Source organism: Pelophylax lessonae, assembly GCF_965119305.1.
Source record: "Pelophylax lessonae genome assembly, chromosome: 1".
Lineage (NCBI taxonomy): Eukaryota > Metazoa > Chordata > Amphibia > Anura > Ranidae > Pelophylax > Pelophylax lessonae.
The window spans coordinates 533162883-533183270 of record NC_138768.1 but is presented as its reverse complement, the minus strand read 5'-3'; the positions used below and the strand labels follow the sequence as shown (position 1 = coordinate 533183270).

Sequence of the window (20388 nt, the reverse complement as noted above, 5' to 3'; positions counted from 1 at the left end):
AGGGAGCTTTTGTGTTCCCCCGGCAGGGGGCACGGTGAGCTGTCCCCACCGGGAGAACACAGTGATTACTGCTAGCGGCTATAGCTGCCGGCAATAATCGCATCCTAAAAATCCGACATGCTGGTTGTACCCAAATTGATCAATGGATCAACTTTTGGTACAATCAGTCTGCCCCATACATGGTTCAAATCTCTGGCGGTCCCCACTGAACTGGCAAGCATTCTAACTCTCTATGGCCAGCTTGAACAAGGTTTTAACCCTTCCATGCTTTATCAAGAATGCAAACAAATATGAAAAGGTTTTGGTTTAGGTTTTGAGTTCTAGTCTTACATATACTGATTAAAAGATATTTTATTCTTGTAACTAGAAGAGAAGCAAGGCTTCAGATCCTCTTAAAGCAACTAAGAGTAAACCTAACCATATACTAGTCAATTATTGCCTAAAATAGGTCACAGTTAGACCCAACTTTGTTAATCATCTTGTGCAGGGCGAGCATAACACCAAATCACTGTGCATCCTTACAAAAGGTCTCTGGGGTCCTAACATTTGACAGGTTTGGCCATATACTGCTAACTTTTGTGAAGACTGAGCAGTCCCATACTTTGTCTTGTTTTGTACCAACTAGAATAATATAGTCATGAGAGTGATGATAAAGCCTATTACCAAAATCTTTAATCTGCTGCATTTAGTTCCACTCTATGAAACACTGGCATTGTAAAAGTAAAATTAGGATTGTTTAAAACCTACGGGAAGTATTGATTTCACCTTAAATTTATAGGTGAAAGACTCTTTATACATAATATCTACAAGTGTCATTTAAAATTCACATTTTCTTACACGTATAAATACACATCACAAAAAGGAGCCATACTGGGTTTAAGCACTACACTATTTACAACACTAATATTTCTTGCTCTACAAAAAACACATACACAAATAGTGAAATCTCTTGCAATCTACACAACCTAAATTTACATTTATACATAGTTACTTGACCGAATGTGGACAGTCACGGAGTTAATGCTATGAACACATAGTTATTTCACAGAAAGATCATTTACTTCCACCGGTCAGGTCAGTTCCCTTTTTCGTCTCATGAAGTTGGTTTTGAGATTAGAAGCAGAAGGACAGAGTTGATGACTTTTGTGAACAGAAGAATATCTTTTTTTTTTTTTGGCAGAAATATGTTAAGTGCTTACTTTTTTGGGGGAAAAAACCCCTGCAAAACAGTAAAAACAAAACGAAGGCTCTACATTTCAATTGTAAACAAAAATTACTGTTGCATGATCATTCATATCAATGTGAATATTTATAATTTGAAAAGTAAAAATCTGCGATTAGTCAGCTGAGATACACCTAAAGATGTTAGGGGGAAAAAATAATAATTGCAGTTATACTTCACGCTGTAATACAATGGTTATCATTAGGACATCACTAAAATTATAGGACAGACATAGGTGAGCTGCTTCCATTTCTAAATGCACTAGAAATTCTCAATTAGGAGTATTAAGTCGGGGGGGAGGTGTCATTCAGACTTTGATGATTGGAGAGTAGACATATGCCGGTTTTCGGTAATTCGATATATCGCGGTATTGCATAGCCACGGTATTGTTATTGTGGCATTTTTAAAATACCGAGTTTCTCTGTCAAGTCTGCCTGACTTGTGAATTGATACATTTCAGTGAGCTGGATGACTCATTCACTCACACAGCTAACCCCTTTCAGCATTAAGTCTCCTAACTATAAACAAAAATGATTACATTTGTATCTTTTCCTTCCCTCTGCCAGGGAGAAAGGAAGTTTAACCTCTTAAAGACTGAATCTTTTTCTGACACTTGTTGCTTGCAAGTTAAAATCAGTTTTTTTTTTGCTAGAAAAGTACTTAGAACCCCCAAACATTTTATATATTTTTTTAGCAGAGACCCTACAGAATAAAATGGCGATTGTTGTAATATTTTATGTCACACTGTATTTGCGCAGCAGTCTTTCAAACGCAATGATTAGACTTTAATGAATAAAAAAAAAAAAACATAACAGTAAAGTTATCCCAATTTTTTTTTTTTTGTTACACAGAGAATCGTGAGAGAATCGTGATCTTTATTCCAAGCTAAAAAATCGTGATTCTCATTTTGGCCAGAATCGTGCAGCTCTAATAAATATATATATATATATATATATATATATATATATATATATATATATATACATACACACACACACACACACACACGCATAGCAGCCCACATTACATTATTATATAGCCATCAAGCAGTGTCTGGCCTACCTGGTGATGACTGGTCCTGGCGCTCTGATCCGATGGCCTGGTCTTTTAAAGGGGCAAATCCTTGCGATCCAGAAGTGGTTAAACCTGCAGGAGGACCGGTGTTTTTATCTATTAATGACTTTACTATTGCTTTAGGCCTGGTTCACATGTATGCGGGTTGGTGGTTCACATGTATGCGGGTTGGTGGTTCACATGTATGCGGGTTGGTGGTTCACATGTATGCGGGTTGGTGGTTCACATGTATGCGGGTTGGCGGCCCACATTTGCACAGGCATAGCAGCCCATTGATTTGAACGGGCTGCTATGCCCTCATTTTCCGCAGAAAAAAGGTGCATGCAGCATTTTTTTAAAATTCAGTGGCCTTGAAATCCATCCTGCTTTTGCACCATGCGACTAACCTGCAGTTCCTGCTCTGGCAAGCTTTCTGCATTTTTTGTATACGTGGGCACGGCATTTAAAAATAAACAGTTTGCGTGTGCAGCAACGGCAGGTAAGTCGCATGGCGCAAAAGAAGGATGGATTTCATGGCCACTGCATTTTTTTTAAATTCTGCATGCACCTTTTTTCAGCTGAAAACGCAGGCATAGCAGCTCAAGCCCATTCACATCAATGGGCTGCTATGCCTGTGCAAATGTGGGCCCCCAACCCGCATACATGTGAACCAGGCCTAAAGCAATAGTAAAGTCATTAATAGATAAGAACACCGGTCCTCCTGCAGGTTTAACCAATTAATGACTTTACTATTGCTTTAGGCCTGGTTCACATGTATGCGGGTTGGGGGCCCACATTTGCACAGGCATAGCAGCCCATTGATGTGAATGGGCTTGAGCTGCTATGCCTGCGTTTTCAGCTGAAAAAAGGTGCATGCAGAATTTAAAAAAATGCAGTGGCCATGAAATCCATCCTTCTTTTGCACCATGCGACTTACCTGCCGTTGCTGCACTCGCAAACTGTTTTTAAATGCCGTGCCCACGTATACAAAAAATGCAGAAAGCTTGCCAGAGCAGGAACTGCAGGTTAGTCGCATGGTGCAAAAGCAGGATGGATTTCAAGGCCACTGAATTTTAAAAAAATGCTGCATGCACCTTTTTTCTGCGGAAAATGAGGGCATAGCAGCCCGTTCAAATCAATGGGCTGCTATGCCTGTGCAAATGTGGGCCGCCAACCCGCATACATGTGAACCGCCAACCCGCATACATGTGAACCACCAACCCGCATACATGTGAACCACCAACCCGCATACATGTGAACCAGGCCTAAAGCAATAGTAAAGTCATTTATAAACAACACCTCCTTCAGGTTTAACCACTTCTTGACCACAAGGATTTGCCCTCTTAATGACCAGGCCATCGGATCGGAGCCGAGCGCCAGGACCAGTTATCACCAGTTAGGCCAGACACTGCTTGATGACCTATTTTAGGCCTGGTTCACAGAGTCTGTACTGACTGACTATATAATAATGTGCATAAGTGAACCAAAGCCCCTAAATTCAGCAATGAAATTGAAGTGAGGTGGAAATTTAATAATTTAAATTTAATAATAGAATACCGTGATAATACCGTATACCGTGGCAAAACCTTAATCAATTAATCGCAGCATGAAAATCTGATACCGTCACAAGCCTATTGGAGAGCTAAAGGTGTGACTCAGTAGTGGATGTTTTGGACCTTTGCAACGATCTCACTACTTCCCACAGAGCAGCATCCCCCCTTACAGCTGCTAGCAGAGGACCAGCTTTTCTACTGAGACTGCTTTGGAAAGAAAAACTGTAGGATATTGAACACCTTTTGTTTTGATGCACTTGAAAAGTATTTTTTTGATTTAAACAGAAGGTTCAGTTTTAAAGGATAAGTTCACCTTTGGGTTTGCGATATTTAGGGTGGAACATGTAACATGTTCCCAATGTTGCAGCCGCAGCCACGGCCCGATCCCCCCCCCCTCTTCCAGTGACAGCAGTACGGGGAGAAGTTCCCTGCATTAGCTTTCAGTTTTTTAAATCAGTGCGACCGATGGCGTTCTGTGAATGAATGAACTACATATCCCAACATCCTTTGCGAATGTTGGCTTGAAGAGCTGCAGGATTCTGGATAAAATGAGAATCACAATTTTTTTGCTTAGAATAATGATCACGATTGTTGGCGTTACATCATCTTTCACATTATACAAAAAAATGGGCTAACTTTACATTCTTTTTTTTTAAGTTCATTGAAGTGTATTTTTTCCCCAAAAAATTGCGTTTAAAAGACCGCTGCGCAAATACAGTGCGACATAAAATATTGCAATGATCGTCATTTTATTTAATTATTTTTTACTATGTTATCACAATAAATTTTGTATGTTTTTATTCATTTAGGAGTGTACATTTCTTTATGAGATTAACAGTGGGTGCCTTTAAAGTCCTATTACTCTTGGGGGACCTCTCTTTCCCCCTTTTTTGCTTCTTTCACATTTATTGGATGTGGCACCTCTATATTCAGGGTCATGTCTCAATTTTTGCATACATATATCGCCATTTTATTCCCTAGAGTCTCTGCTAAAAAATATATATACAGTGGATATAAAAAGTCTACACACCCGTTAAAATGTCAGTTTTCTGTGATGTAAAAAAAAAATGAGACGAAGATCAATCCTTTCAGAACTTTTTCTCCCTTTAAAGCGAAGTTCCGGCCTCAAATACTTTTAACTAAAAATACCCCTATAATACTAATCCATCGCCCTTTACAGAACCGCTATTCTCATACTTACAAGGTGTACAGTATTGGATTTTAGTCAAAATCTTACTTTTAAAAACGCTGTCTGGGTGCGGCCATCTTGGATGTGGGCATCTGAAGCCGCAGTGTAATCTGCTGTGTCCTTCTTCCTGATTCCAGGGAGTGTTCTGGGAGTTCTTCCTGATTCCAGCCTCCTGGGAGTGATGACAAACAGCTCCCAGGATGCAATGCAAAGGCGGAAGTGAAGTCGGTGGCCGTGGCCACAGAGGGGGGAGAAGGAGGAAGTACAATCAAAAATGCCCTGAAAATAAGGTAAGGGACCCCCGAAAAAAAATGAAAATGCACAATTGTTGATGAGCATAGTGGCCGGAACTCCACTTTAATGTGACCTATAAACTGTACAACTCAGTTGAAAAACAAACTTAAACCCTTTAGGGGGGGGGGGGGGGGGGGAAGTATAAAATAAAAAAAAATAAAATAACGTGGTTGCATAAGTGCACAACCCAAAAAGACTGAGTGGTGTTATAAAATCAAAAGGTGCTTCAACAAAGTATTAGTCTAAGGGCGTGCACACTTATGCAACCATATTATTTTATTTTTACTCAACTCAATTTTTGTTGAACTGAGTTGTACAGTTTATAAGTCACATTAAAGGTGGAAAAGGTTCTGACATGATTTATCTGTGTCTCGTTTTTTTTTAACATTACAGAAACCGGACATTTGAACAGGGGTGTGTAGCCTTTTTATATCCACTGTATGTTTGGGGGTTTTAAGTAATTTTTCTAGCAAAAAATATTGATTTAACATGTAAGCAACAAGGCTTAGTCTTTAAGTGATTAAACTGACCTCATTTACAGACCAAATGTTCATCCCTTTGATCTCTAAAAGTACAGAAGGATACAATGTTTCTTTTAGCTCTCTTTAGTGTTCAGCAATGTTGCGGATAAACATTGCTTAATTCTTTTTTTTTTTTGACAGCTGTGAGCAGGAACTGCCCTGCACTGTTTACATGAATCGTGGAAATGCTGGATTAAAATCATGAGGGGGGTTAAATCGAGATTACAAATTTTAACGATTAATCATGCCGCTCTATCGGCTTGCTGTTTTTAATGAACTACCACGGTGCTGTGGTAGATAGCTGATCCTTGGTGCAATGCTTTACAGGCTCCAAAAACAATAATAATAAATGCATATTATTTTTTTTTTTTTTACCTGCACAAAATGTGCATTTATTTATTTTAAGTAAACTTATCCTTTAATGCGTTTTTTTTTTTTTTTTTTTTAATCTGTTTTTTAAAATTGTCATAAAATGTACACACAACCTTTAGTGTACAAATCATAGAACAAAGGGAACTTTACCTTACAAAAAATGCTACCAGCAAAGCCTTTTTTTTTTTTTTTTGCAGAAGAGACTTTAGATGTGTCTCCTGCATTAAAATCCTCTTATCTGCCTGCATCATTGTATACTGAGCCTTGCATGTGCAGCTCACTGTGCACAATCACTGCATTTCATAGTGCTGGGTTGAATTAATCCTGGTGTGCATGCACGGGAGTTATGTCATTCCAGGCCATCCAATGAAGATGGCCGAAGATAGCAAAACAGAAGATCAGGTGAAAATGTCTGCAGTGGTAAGTGGGCTTACGGACAATGCATCGCTGGAGTGGAGGCAAGTAAAGAGTAAAAACGTACTCTTTACCTAGATACAATAAAAAAAATTGAACTTTAAATGAAAACCAAACCCAAACCTTTTTTTTTTTTTTAAATTTTAGCATAGAAAAAGGTGGGTGTGGATAGGGTCTTTGGTTTTTATTGCTCTTTGTGTTCACATTGGGGTAGAACTTACCTCACTTTCTGAACAAAAGGCAGTGGTTACCAAAAAAGAAGCTAAAAGTGGATCTCTCTAATAGGGGCACATATGGAAATGTTTAAAAGTTAGGACCTTTTTCAAAGTTCTACTTCTGGCTGCTGTCTCGACTGGAAAGATAATCCTACCAGCTGCTGTCACTAGGACAGTTCTACAAGAAACCATACAGCAAAACAAGGGTTCTAACCTTCCCTCCTACTCTATCCCAAAATGAACAAAAAAAAAAAATACATTTTAGATGGAGTTATACTACATGTAGTTTCTTCATCAGGCCACCACTCCTAAAGAAAAAAAAATGGTTTACATTATCTTTACAACTGAGTATATTAAAGTGGAAGTAAGGCTTTTTTGGCTCTACTTCTCCTATGGATCACATGAGTGCATTTCGTTCTGCACACCTGTGACCTGTTTTCAGCCGACAGTGAGCTAAGGCCCACTGTCAGCTAACGTCACACTGCCGGTCCACATTACAGTCGGGATCCATCCAGACCAGCAGCTGGCTCAGTCTCTCAACTCTATCACTCCCTCCCCTCCCTAGCCCAGCACTCCAGTGAGTGCTGGAGGGACAGAGCAGAGAGCCCGTGACTGACGGTTTTCTGTTTAGAGGGGAGAACTGAGTGATCAACAGTGTTTGATCGTTTAGTTCTCACAGCAGAGGAAACAAGGGAGAGATGCAGCTTTGGATCGATGCTGCATCCACCTAGGTGAGTATTTTTTTTTTTTTTGTAAACACCATACTTTTCTTTAAACTCAAAAAGCATGATAGCACTATTGAACTAAATGGAAAAGATTACTTAAGAAAACCTCTATGTTGCTATTTCAAAATATTCTGAAGCAAAGGCCCTGTTAAATTTGGAGTCAACGACTTAAAACAAAGTCATGTCTAATAGATGGCTGCTTTACCAAGATATCCAGTCTCAGTGCAGCTCATCACATTGTAAAAGATAACATGATAATCCCTCCAAAACAGTGTAGAGATAAAAGAACTGTGTTGTTGCGGTAAAATGGATACCATTTAATACAGTCTGTATATGTGATAATCACAGTCTTAAAATAAATTCAGGGAGGAAAACAAAATAAGGTAGCTTTATAGAGGGGGAGATCCAATTTGGATGTTAAGAGAGGATCCAATCTCAAAAATTGATTAACCCACACATCAATAGTCACATAGATATATGAAAAAATAATGCATATATCAGCGGTCTACCCAAATGGTCGGTATCTCTGCATAGAACAAGAGAAGATAAGCTACCGGTCTGTACATTTCTAATCATACAGCTTTTTTCGTAATGGCGGCAATTGTGGGGAAGTAATCTGTGGTAGGGAAGGGACCCTTTCACATTTTAAATGGCTGTCCAAGAACTTTTGAATTGGGTAAATGTTTATGTGATATCTATTACTAACTTTACACAGTGCTGACAACGATTCACACTTACTGCACATTGTATAGGCTTTATGAGTTTTCTTAGGACATTAACCAAACCCAAATCACCACGGGATGAATGCTTCCATAGGACATGCCCCAACAAAAAATGCTGTATCTTAGCTTTGAAACAATCAGTCTCACCACCAGGGTAAACCATTGAGGTTTAAACACAATGGCGTTGATTTACTGAAAGTGGAAAATGCAAGCCATGATGCATAGAACCCATCAGCTTCCAGTTTTTTTTTTTTTGTCACAGCTTAATTGAACAAGCTAAAGTTAGAAGCTGATTTTGCTCTCTCCAGTTTTAATAATCAGCCCCAACATGCCTTCACCTAGCCGCTTTCTAAAGCTTATACTTGGGGTATAAAAAATAGTAATATGTCCATTCAGTGTTAAACACTGATATGTTACCATGGAAATGAAATATTATTCTTAGGTTAATGCTCATGATTTAGATGCATTTCTACTCAAATGATACAGGAAAATAATTGGGGACTACAACTTGAAGTCATGAAGCCCTAAATCATGCTCCTATAATCCCATAATGTATTACAGCTTACATAATCCAAAAATAAATATGAAAATATAACAAGCATTATGTAATATTAAGAGTGCAGAAGGCACAATGCATATATTACAAAAACAATATATTCTGAAGGATAGTATTCTATTGTTCCTGGCACCAGATTAAGCAAACACTAGATAGGGGCGAGAGTTATATCCATTCCTCTGTTCAGTTCAACCTCAGTACACTTCAAATGAAAACAGAGCCTGGTACAGTTATCTACATCCTTGCAATTCTCTACCTAATCAAACATCTCATTCCCGACGCTTTCCACCAGTCTTGATTTTTGTATTCTACAACCTGATTACAAAGTTCACAGCAATCCACTCCATATTTCCATCTTATCAGACCAAAAACTGCTTCCAGGTACACACATTTGAATTAAAAAAAAAAAAAAACACATTGTTCAAACTAGAAAAATTAGAATTGGTACATGAGTTTGCGGATTACACTAAAAAGGATTCACCACTGGGTGTCGTCAATAATTTAGGGATGAGAAATGGGTGCAAGATTTAAAACAAATGGTTTACCATAAAATCTAAATTTTGTTTGAAAACACACTGAATCTTGCCACATACAAAACACACAAGAATTCTGGCACATATATGGATGGTAAATGAAGACTTCAGAATTGTGTAGCAGTGTATTCTTTGTACATTATCTTATAGACCTCTCTCCCATGCAGTCACAATTTCTGATCACTCATGCTAGTCTCCCAGTCAGCCACGCTTAACAAGTCATCGGACAAGGGTCGCTTTTTGCTTTTCCTGCAGAGTTGATGACCCTCATGAGGCAACGTCCAAACTCTTCTAGGATCATCCTCTCCGTTGCAGCTTGGGATTTTGAGAGCTTCTCTCCCTGCTCCGCCTGGGCGAGAAGGCATTCGCACGTGGCTTCTGCAACTTCTCTTGTGACAAATGTAAACGGCAGCCTTAAAAATAATTGATACCACATATAAGTCATATATTTTACAACATTAAAAACAAAAGAAAACCAAGCAAGCTGAAAAATGCAATATATTGAAGCTTAATAAAGAAAAAATACAGTGCAGCGCTAAGCGTGACACAACAAAAATGCCACAATCATAAATTATAAGATATAATTTAAAAAAATTGAATCAATAAAAACAAAGACGTGAGTCCAGTGAAATACACATTAGTGCATATAAAACAGAGTCCCAGGTGAAAATGAAGTATCTATAGACATTATAGGGCGATAGGGAATTCAGAAGATCCCCACACCAACATAAAATGAATGCACTCACCAGAATGTATGAACCCAAATTACAGTATAGTGAATGGGTCAAACAAGCTGAATCACATAAATGACCAGTGGCGGCCTGTCTATAGGGCCCCCCCCCCCCCCCCCAAAAAAAAAAAAAAGATAAAAAAAAAATTCAATTTTTAGCCCACTAGGGGCGCCGGACTTAGTGGTGGCTATGGTGGGGGGTGTTTCCACCCCACGTGCAGCATGCAGAGGCGCCGATCGGCGGCCTCCTGGGGGTCACCAGGGTGCAGAGCAATGCACCCCCATACTCCCCACTTTTGTGATGTCCTGGCTGGGATTGGTCCAGACTCCAGCCTGGACCAATCATCATTCAGGACATCCTGAGGTCGTTGGGGGCGGTGCCAGTGCGTGCGTCAGTCACGCACCGTCACCGCCCGATCTCCTTCATCTCCACAACCCCCCCGGCCCCCTTTGCGGTGTTTTATCTTCCCCCCATCTCCTGGAAGCGACCGCTGTGTGCTACATCCCTGTAAGGCTGCCTTCACCCTCGGCATTGCAGCCAGGAACGAACTCTCGGGAGCCAATCGTCATCCGCCGATGACGTCATATGCCGGCGCCGCTCAGGACAGCTGAAGCGAGGAGACGCCGACTTGCTGCGGACCTGCGGCTGGTTCGGTCTATGGGGGTTGTGCCTTTCCCCCACCACCTTCAGGCGGCGCATCCCCCTCTCCGCTACTCCTCTTGTGCGGCTGCCCCGAGCCATCTGAGAGACTGGAGAGACGTTTCCATCCACCCCCCTGGCTCCTACAACAGGTACTGCCTCACTGTTTGGATGTATCCTGCTCATGCCCTTACCATGTGCCATGCCCTTACCATGACCTGTGCCATGCCCTTACCATGACCTGTGACATGCCTGTGCCATGCCCTTACCATGACCTGTGCCATGCCCTTACCATGACCTGTGCCATGCCCTTACCTGTGACATGCCTGTACCATGATCTGTGACATGCCTGTACCATCACCTGTGACATGCCCTTACCATGACCTGTGACATGCCTATACCATCACCTGTGACATGCCTGTACCATCACCTGTGCCATGCCCTTACCATGACCTGTGACATGCCTGTACCATCACCTGTGCCATGCCCTTACCATGACCTGTGACATGCCTGTACCATCACCTGTGACATGCCTGTACCATCACCTGTGACATGCCTGTACCATCACCTGTGACATGCCTGTACCATGACCTGTGACATGCCCTTACCATGACCTGTGACATGCCTATACCATCACCTGTGCCATGCCTGTACCATCACCTGTGCCATGCCCTTACAATGACCTGTGACATGCCTGTACCATCACCTGTGCCATGCCCTTACCACGACCTGTGACATGCCTGTACCATCACCTGTGCCATGCCCTTACCATCACCTGTGACATGCCTGTATAATCACCTGTGACAAGCCTGTACCATCACCTGTGCCATCACCTGTGCCATGCCCTTACTATGACCTGTACCATGACCTGTGCCATGCCCTTACTATGACCTGTACCATGACCTGTGCCATGCCTGTGTCATGACCTGTGCCATGCCCTTACCATCACCTGTGATATGCCTATACCATCACCTGTGACATGCCTGTACCATCACCTATGACATGCCTGTACCATCACCTGTGACATGCCTGTACCATCACCTGTGACATGCCTGTACCATCACCTGTGCCATGCCCTTACCATGACCTGTGACATGCCTGTACCATGACCTGTGCCATGCATGTACCATGACCTGTGCCATGCCTATACCATCATCTGTACCATGACCTGTGCCATGCCCTTACCATGACCTGTGCCATGCCTATACCATCTCCTGTACCATGACCTGTGACATGCCTGTACCATCACCTGTGCCATGCCTATACCATCATCTGTGCCATGCCTATACCATCATCTGTGCCATGCCTATACCATCACCTGTGCCATGCCTATACCATCACCTCAAAGTCACGCAATTTTTTACCGCGTTTTTTGCCGCAAAGCAATACCTATTACATTTTTCTTTTTGCGCCCCCCCCCCAAATTTTGAACACCAGCCACTGTAAATGACCCCCAACGTGGCTGGATCACCGGATGAACCAAGGCAGGAATCCACACAGTTCTCCAATGAGGTTGCCTGGAAATCCTATTTACAGGTGATAAACTGAAGGGATCTTTTTATTGTGGACACTGTAAAGCCTGCTCGTATGTCCCCATGGTCAAGGAGTTTACAAATCTTAGGGGATATCAGGAGAGCTCAGGGTGGCGTGTTTTCGGCTTTGTTGGAAGGTAGAAGTTAATTAAAATATCCAGAGCTCAGGAGCTTTTAAAATGGTGCTGCATGTCTAGTGGCCAGCCAGACAGCAATGACGCTTCAGAGTTCCAGCTCATGTATATGCAACAATGTCTGACAGCTACTCGCATCTATTATCTATGGTCTCAGGATCACAATTTATGATTGTGGCATTTTTGTTGTGTCACGTTTAGCATTGCACTGTATTTTTTATTTACTTCCATACAACATATGTCAGTTGTGGTGTCAGCAGCTTATCCAATTTGTTTAGCGCAGTTTGGATACACACACTCTTACACGAGTATATTGAAGCTTAATAGTCTTTAGATGTGGCATTCTCTGTATTTAAGGTAAAAAAAAAAAAAAAAAAAAAACTTTTAATGTGCTGCTTCTTAGAATATTTAGAACAGAGGCTTGCACAAGAAAGTTGCCAACTTCGAGACCCTCCTAGCTGATGTAATGGCCACCAGAAAAGCCACTTTCTGTGACAAAGTCTGTAGGGGAATCTCTCTGTTCTTCTCAAATGAAGGTCTCTGCGGGACTCAAACTATTCGATTTCCAGGTTACGAGCCTTAAACCCTTGTTCTGTTAAAGTATGTTTATATACACCCTGGCATTCAACCGATTAAAACAAGCTCATGACTTTTGCTGCAGCCATGAGCTTGGTATTTTTTTTTTTCCAGCTGCTGATCAGCTGTCATGAAAAAGTGATTTGGATACTAGGAAAGTGTCACCCACCCTGGTTTCCGGCCTCTCCTGTTCCTATGGGGAGCCAGGGATGGTGGCAAACTACCGCAGGATGGTAAGCGGGAGGAGACTGAGGAACATCCATTTACTGGTCTCTGCAATGAATAAGCCTGGAGGTTCTTCACTTTGGGTTTCAAAGCTGTCAAACCCTGTCTACTGTACTACACTATCTGTGCTTGATTAGCTGCAATAGAGGACAGAAGTGATATTAGAGGTCTAAAAGACCCCTGGTGTCTCCATTAAGAGGACCTGTCAACTGCACCACGCTATCAAATAGGGGGCTTGTTAGACCATCTGTACTGCTGTTCTGTCCGAGGACCAGAAGCTCTTAACCACTACAGCACCAAAAGTTCAAAGACAGAAAGAGAATAGGCAATGAAGATTTCTCAATGATTCAGCTGCCTGCACAACCCAAATCTTCCTTCATTACAGGTAATTATTGTTGTTAAGCTAAACTTCAGCATTAAACAAAGCCTTCTGCATCCCTCTATAGAAAGAACTGGTATGATTACACCCTGCGACAGCAGACCCATACTGGCAACCATAGATCCGTCAGTCTATGCAGGGTCTGGTGAAGATTCCAGGGAAAATTATGTTCTGGAGGAAAAGTCTCAAAATTGTACCCTGTAGCTAACACCTCGCAGCCCCGAGTCACGAAATGAACAATGAAGATGCAGGCAGTAGAAACCTTAATGCAGAGCAGAACTTTTCAGTGGGCTTAGCTGACTTTGATTATGCAAAATGGAAAAAAAAAGTTAAAGCCCACAAATATGGATCTCAGTTGCTGGGTAGGGGACTGTCCTTCATCCTGGACACTAGTAGTTGGTGGGGATTAACCATCAGATGGTGCTGGTCCCTAAGGTTGCTTTTTTTAAAGCTTTTAGCTTTCTAGCTTTCTTCTCCTGCAGACTGTGGTATGAACCCAAATGTCTAATAGATAAACAGCTGTGTCCCTAATTGAACGATAGAGATTTTTTACTTACTGTAAAATCAATTTCTCTGATGTTTATTAACGGACCCAGCTCCTGATCTTCTTAACCATTGGGTTATACTGCCCCCTACAGGAGTAGGACACTAGGCATGTAAATCAGATGATACTGACCCCACAGGGCCACCGGCGCATCTGTGGTGTCCGCCAGAGGATCCCATGACCGTGCCACGAACCTCTGTAGCTACAGTGGTGATCGAAAGTTTGGGCACCCCAGGTAAAAATTTGTATTCATGTGCATAAAGAAGCCAAGGAAAGATGGAAAAATTTCCAAAAGGCATCAAATTACAGATTAGACATTCTTATAATGTCAACAAAAGTTAGATTTTATTTCCATCATTGACACTTTCAAAATTACAGAAAACAAAAAAATGGTGTCTGCAAAAGTTTGGGCACCCTGCAGAATTTATAGCATGCACTGCCCCCTTTGCAAGGCTGGGACCTGCCAGTGTCATGGATTGTTCTCAATCATCGTCTGGGAAGACCAGGTGATGTCAATCTCAAAGGTTTTAAATGCCCAGACTCATCTGACCTTGCCCCAACAATCAGCACCATGGGATCTTCTAAGCAATTGTCTAGAAAAGTGAAACGGAAAAAAGTTGACGCTCACAAAGCTGGAGACGGCTATAAGAAGATAGCAAAGCGTTTTCAGATGTCAATATCCTCTGTTCGGAATGTAATTAAGAAATGGCAGTCATTAGGAACAGTGGAAGTTAAAGCAAGATTTGGAAGACCAAGAAAAATATCAGACAGAACAGCTCACAGGATTGTGAGAAAAACAATTCAAAACCCACGTTTGACTGCACGATCCCTCCAGAAAGATCTGGCAGACACTGGAGTTGTGGTACACTATTCCACTATAAAGAGATACTTGTACAAATATGGTCTTCATGGAAGAGTCATCAGAAGAAAACCTCTTCTACGTCCTCATCACAAAAATCAGCGTTTGAACTTTGCAAATTAACATATAGACAAGCCTGATGCATTTTGAAAACAAGTTCTGTGGACCGATGAGGTTAAAATTTACCTTTTTGGCCGGAATGAGCAAAGGTACGTTTGGAGAAGAAGGGGCACAGAATTTAATGAAAAGAACCTCTGTCCAACTGTTTAGCATGGGGGGATCAATCATGCTTTGGGGTTGTATTGCAGCCAGTGGCACAGGGAACATCTCACGAATAGAAGGAAAAATGGATTCAATAAAATATCAGCAAATTTTGGATGGTAACTTGATGCCATCTGTGAAAAAGCTTAAGTTAAAGAGAGGATGGCTTATACAAATGGATAATGATCCTAAACAAACCTAGAAATCCACGGGGGATTACATCAAGAGGCGTAAACTGAAGGTTTTGCCAAAGCCTTCACAATCTCCTGACCTCAACATAATTGAAAATCTATGGATAGACCTTAAAAGAGCAGTGCGTGACAGACAGCCCAGAAATCTCAAAGAACTGGAAGACTTTTGTAAGGAAGAATGGGCAAAGATACCTCAAACAAGAATTGAAAGACTATTGGCTGGCTACAAAAAGCGTTTACAAGCTGTAATACTTGCCAAAGGGGGCAGTACAAGATATTAACTCTGCAGGGTGCTCAAACTTTTGCAGACGCCGTTTTTTTTGTTTTCTGTTATTTTGAAAGTGTAAATGATGGAAATAAAATCTAACTTTTGTTGACATATTAGAAGAATGTCTAATCTGTCATTTGATGCCTTTTGGGGATTTTTCCATCTTTCCTTGGCTTCTTTATGCACCTCGGGTGCCCGAACTTTCGATCACCACTGTAACTGTTGAGCCGAGACACCAATAGATCGACCTCGGGGGTGAACCACCGGAGACGCAACTGATTAAATACCTCCAGATAAAGAGGCCATTCCCCCTGGTCCAACGCCTGCCGACTGAGGTAATCCGCCCGCCAGTTTTCCACTCCGGGAATGTGTACGGCAGAGAAAGGGCTGGAACGAAACATTCTGCCCACCTAAAAATGCCAGCTACCTCCAGAGCCGCCATGACACTTCTTGTGCCCCCTTGGTGATTGACATAAGCCGCGGCTGTGGCATTGTCTGATAGAATGCACACTGGACATCCTTGGAGACAATCCGTGGTGACCGCTGTCCAATAGGAGGAAGGATTTGCCCTGAGAACGCTGCCACCAGATCAGGGACCCTTTTTTACCCCAGCTCAGCTAGATTTGGTTGTCCAGAGACTAGAGATTCTTGTCCCTTTGCAGGGATTTTGTAAGGAACTGTGCAAACGGGACTGCCTCGAAGGCCGACACCTTCAGGCCCAGCACCCGCATGCAAGTCCTGAGGGATGACCATCTGCTGGACAACAGGAGGGGAATTGCAGCTTGCAGTTTCTGGAGTTTGTCCAGAGGAAGGAGTACTCTAGCGAAGGCAGAGTCTTATAAAAAAACAAGAAGGTTGATAAAGGCGCTACCTATTAATAATGAAGTGCTAAAAAGAATGGTGTACCAGACCAAAAGTGAAACCAGAAATTGTATGGTTATAAATATAAAGTGCACAAGTGACAAAGTAGAAACAAAAAAATTGTCTAATTATAAATATAAAGTGCACAAGTGATAGAATCGTCCCACTGCAAACTGGGTAAGGTACTACAATTCTTGTCCTGAACCAGACAATGTACCATAAGTAAATGAAGTGCTAAGTGCGATAAATAAACAAAAACGGTGATAAATTTTATTCCAAATAAAAAATAATATACAGTGCAGGTTCAAGTGAGGGTATGGTGCTCACCGGAGTTCCCAAAATATATATTTGATATAGAAAGGTGAAAATAAATAAAGGATTCTTCCTGAAGGTGCTGCGTGCAAAATAGTGAAGGAACTGTTAATAAAATATAAATGGAAATAAAGTTCCAATGAAGATAGAAAGAGTGCATTCACCTGTGTAACCACTAGGTGTCGCACCTTATATACGACCTGTTTTGTTAGGATTGACGATGTAGTAAAGCTGGAAAAATATCCAGGGTTCCCTCCAGTCCAGATGAGCAAAGTGCGGGTTATCTAAATGCTCAAGCGAAAAAGAGGAAGCCCCATGATGCAAGGTATAAGTGTAGTCAATAAACCAAGGACACGTAGTGACTCACAGTATAGGCTGCTGTAGATCAGCATGCTAGCCGGGAAGCTTCCGCGTTCCACGGCCCGAGCTCCAAAGACCGGAAGTGACGTATGACGTAATAGACTCCACCCTACACGTTTCGTCAGAGGACGTCTGCTGGAGCGGCTTTTATAAATACCCATTTTACATTATTGTCCACAAACTCCATAGCGTTGGTCACCTCTGTTCCATTAATAAGGCAGAGTCTTAGTCTAGCTTCGTGGAAGGAACCAAGGCAGACTTCTAAAGATGCAGAATCCAGCCGAACTCCTTCAGGGTCCGTATGGTGATTTCCTGGTTTTCCACCAGAGCATTAGGAGACTCTGCTTGCAGAAGAAGGTCGTCCAAGTAGCCCAGGACCGTGATTCCCCCGCTGACAAAATAATGCTAGCACCAGGGCCAACACTTTCCTGAAGATCCAAGGAGTGGAGGCGAGACCAAAGGGTAACGCCCCAAACTGATAATGCTCCTCTCCCACGGCAAATCGGAGGAAGCGCTGGTGACCGACACATATTGGAATGTGAAGGTAAGCGTCCTTGATGTCGATGGAAGCAAGAAAATCCCCCTGATGCAGGGAAGCCACCACTGTGCGAATGGACTCAATTCTGAACTTCTGCACCCACACAAAGCAGTTTGAGGTCCAAAATAGGATGCACCTTGCCTTCCTTCCTGGGGACTGTAAATAGGTTTGAGTAAAACTCCCTGAAAACGTTCCAAAGTCGGAACCAGGACAATCACCCTTTGAAGTAAAAGGTCTTGCACCACCCCAAAAAGAGCCTGTAAGTGGACCGGGGACAGTCGTGCGTTGGAAGGAAGAACCTTACAGCAGGGTAAGAATGAAACTCAATCTTTAAACCGGACTATATGACTTCTTCACTGTCTTGTACCAGAGAAGTCCACATGTCAGGGAACCAGCAAAGACGTCCCCCCACTGTCAGGAACGCTCCCTGTGCACACTAAAGTGCTGTCATGAATCTGCCACCTAAGGGTTAACCTAGCTCAGACTAATTTCATTAATTGGCAATAGGCTGCCTTATTTAAGCACCTCAGAAGTACAGTGTCTTTGCTGTCTGATCTGAAGCTTCTCCTGTGTTCCTGAACCTGAAACCTGTTGTATCCAGTTTGATTCCTGTTTGACCTCCTGGCTTGTCCCTCACCTCGCTTGTCTGCTGCCCGCCCTGACCTCGGCTTGTTTGTGACCACTCTTTTGCCTTATCCTTGTCTGTTTATCTGCCACCAGATCCGGACCTGTTCACCTCCTGGCAGGGCAACCCCGAGGACCGCGACCTGGTGCTATACACGCAGCAAAATCCAACCTCACCATCTGAGGCTCTGGTGAAGACCGGTTGGCACTTAGATTCCGCACCTCGGGTTAGCCTGCGTCTACTGCCTGGGTGACTCGTCTGCGCTCCATCCCTCGGTGAGCTAGAGGCTACCCTCTGCACGTCAGGCTCGCCTCCAGAGTCCTGACAGTATCAGACAGCCATGTCGCAGCCTGCAAGAGGGGCCTCACCATTGGATGAGATCTGCCAGCATCTCACAACTTTATCTCAAGCCGTAAAGACATTTCAGGAGGGCTACATGCATCTGGAGGAACGGATGCGTTCTGCACCTGGGAACCCCCCTGTGATGACAGATTCTTCTTCCTCTGTACCAGCAGAACCTACTCCAGGTCCCACAGTAGTGATGTTGCCACCTGAACCCCGGGTCCCTACACCCGAAAAGTTCTCAGGGGACAGAGGCAAGTTCAGGGCGTTTCGCAACGCATGTGAATTATATTTCTCTCTGCAACCTCAGACTTTTTCATTGGAGGCTACCAAAGTGGGCTTTGTCATCTCCCTGCTCCTGGATGAACCGCAGTCTTGGGCTCATCGGCTTATTGAAGAGCGCAGTCCTCATCTAAAGTACTTATTGTCTTTCTTCAGTGCCATGGCTCAGCTGTATGACGACCCTCAGCGAACCTCCACCGCTGAAGCTGCTCTGCATGCGCTTCAGCAGGGTCAAAGAGATGTGGAAGACTATGTAACAGACTTTAGGCGTTGGAGTTCCGACACCCAGTGGAATGACGCTGCATTACGGTATCAGTTTCGTTTAGGTCTCTCTGAAGGGCTGAAGGATGAGCTAGCCCGGGTTGGGGTTCCTGACACCCTAGAGACTCTAATAAATCTGGCTATCCAGATAGACCGCCGGCTCAGGGAACGCCGTGCAGAACGTTCCACCCAGCAGCCTCGTCCAGCCTGGATGATGCCGCGGTTCGCGGCCCCGGTAAACGTCCCTTCCTTTAATCCGATTCCTACCAGCTCTGCTCCTGCAAACCTTGCTACGGATGTCCCGGAACCCATGCAGCTTGGGGTTAAGAGACCTGCCCTGTCTACTGAAGAAAGGCATCGCCGGCGACAGAACAATCTCTGCCTGTACTGTGGAGAAGCCGGTCACTACGTGCGCTCCTGCCCTGTGAAGCTACGTAAGTGCCTTTCCATCTCCCCATCCAGTGGTCCAGCATCCGCTTCCAGTGCTTCTCACCTAGCCTTCCCTGTCTCGTTTCAGCTTCCAGGAGGTAGCATATCAGTAACCGCGATTATTGACTCCGGAGCATGTAGTTGCTTTATCGACCTGTCATTCGCTGTTCAACGGGGTATTCCACTTCAACCCAAGACCCAAGGACTTACCATCTTCCTGGCTGATGGTTCCCACATCAGTTCCGGACCTGTAACCCAGGAGACTCCTCCTCTCCTCATGATCTCCTCTTGTGACCATAAGGAACTAATAAGCCTAGACGCTATTGCGTCCCCCTTGTTTCCAGTCATCTTGGGGCTACCTTGGTTGAAGGCACACAACCCCCAAATCGACTGGACCTCTGGAGTCCTCAAGTTCCCGTCTACCTACTGCTTGAATTCCTGCCTGCCTGACTCACTCAGCTCCTCCAGAGCCTTGCTGTGCCTAGAATCTGATCCAGATTTATGCTCTGTTGTGCCTGAGGCTTATCATAATTTTCTGGACGTTTTCAGCAAACGTGGGGCTGAGACCCTTCCCCCTCATCGTCCTTATGACTGCCCTATAGAGCTGCTTCCAGGGGCCGAGATTCCGTTTGGTCGTATCTACCCACTATCCGAACGGGAGTTGGAGGTT

The 20388-nt window shown here is 43.2% G+C and overlaps 1 protein-coding gene across 1 annotated transcript in view; it reads right to left on the bottom strand.

Moving 5' to 3' along the window:
• Window positions 1-9086: 9086 nt before the first annotated feature.
• The window catches only part of LIN54 (lin-54 DREAM MuvB core complex component), a 145312-nt gene continuing 134010 nt past the window's right edge, over window positions 9087-20388 (bottom strand). Inside the window, exon 14 of the mRNA XM_082243338.1 lies at window positions 9087-9782. Coding sequence (XP_082099464.1) covers window positions 9581-9782 — 202 coding nt within the window. The 3' untranslated portion in view covers window positions 9087-9580. The remainder of the gene's footprint in view (window positions 9783-20388) is intronic.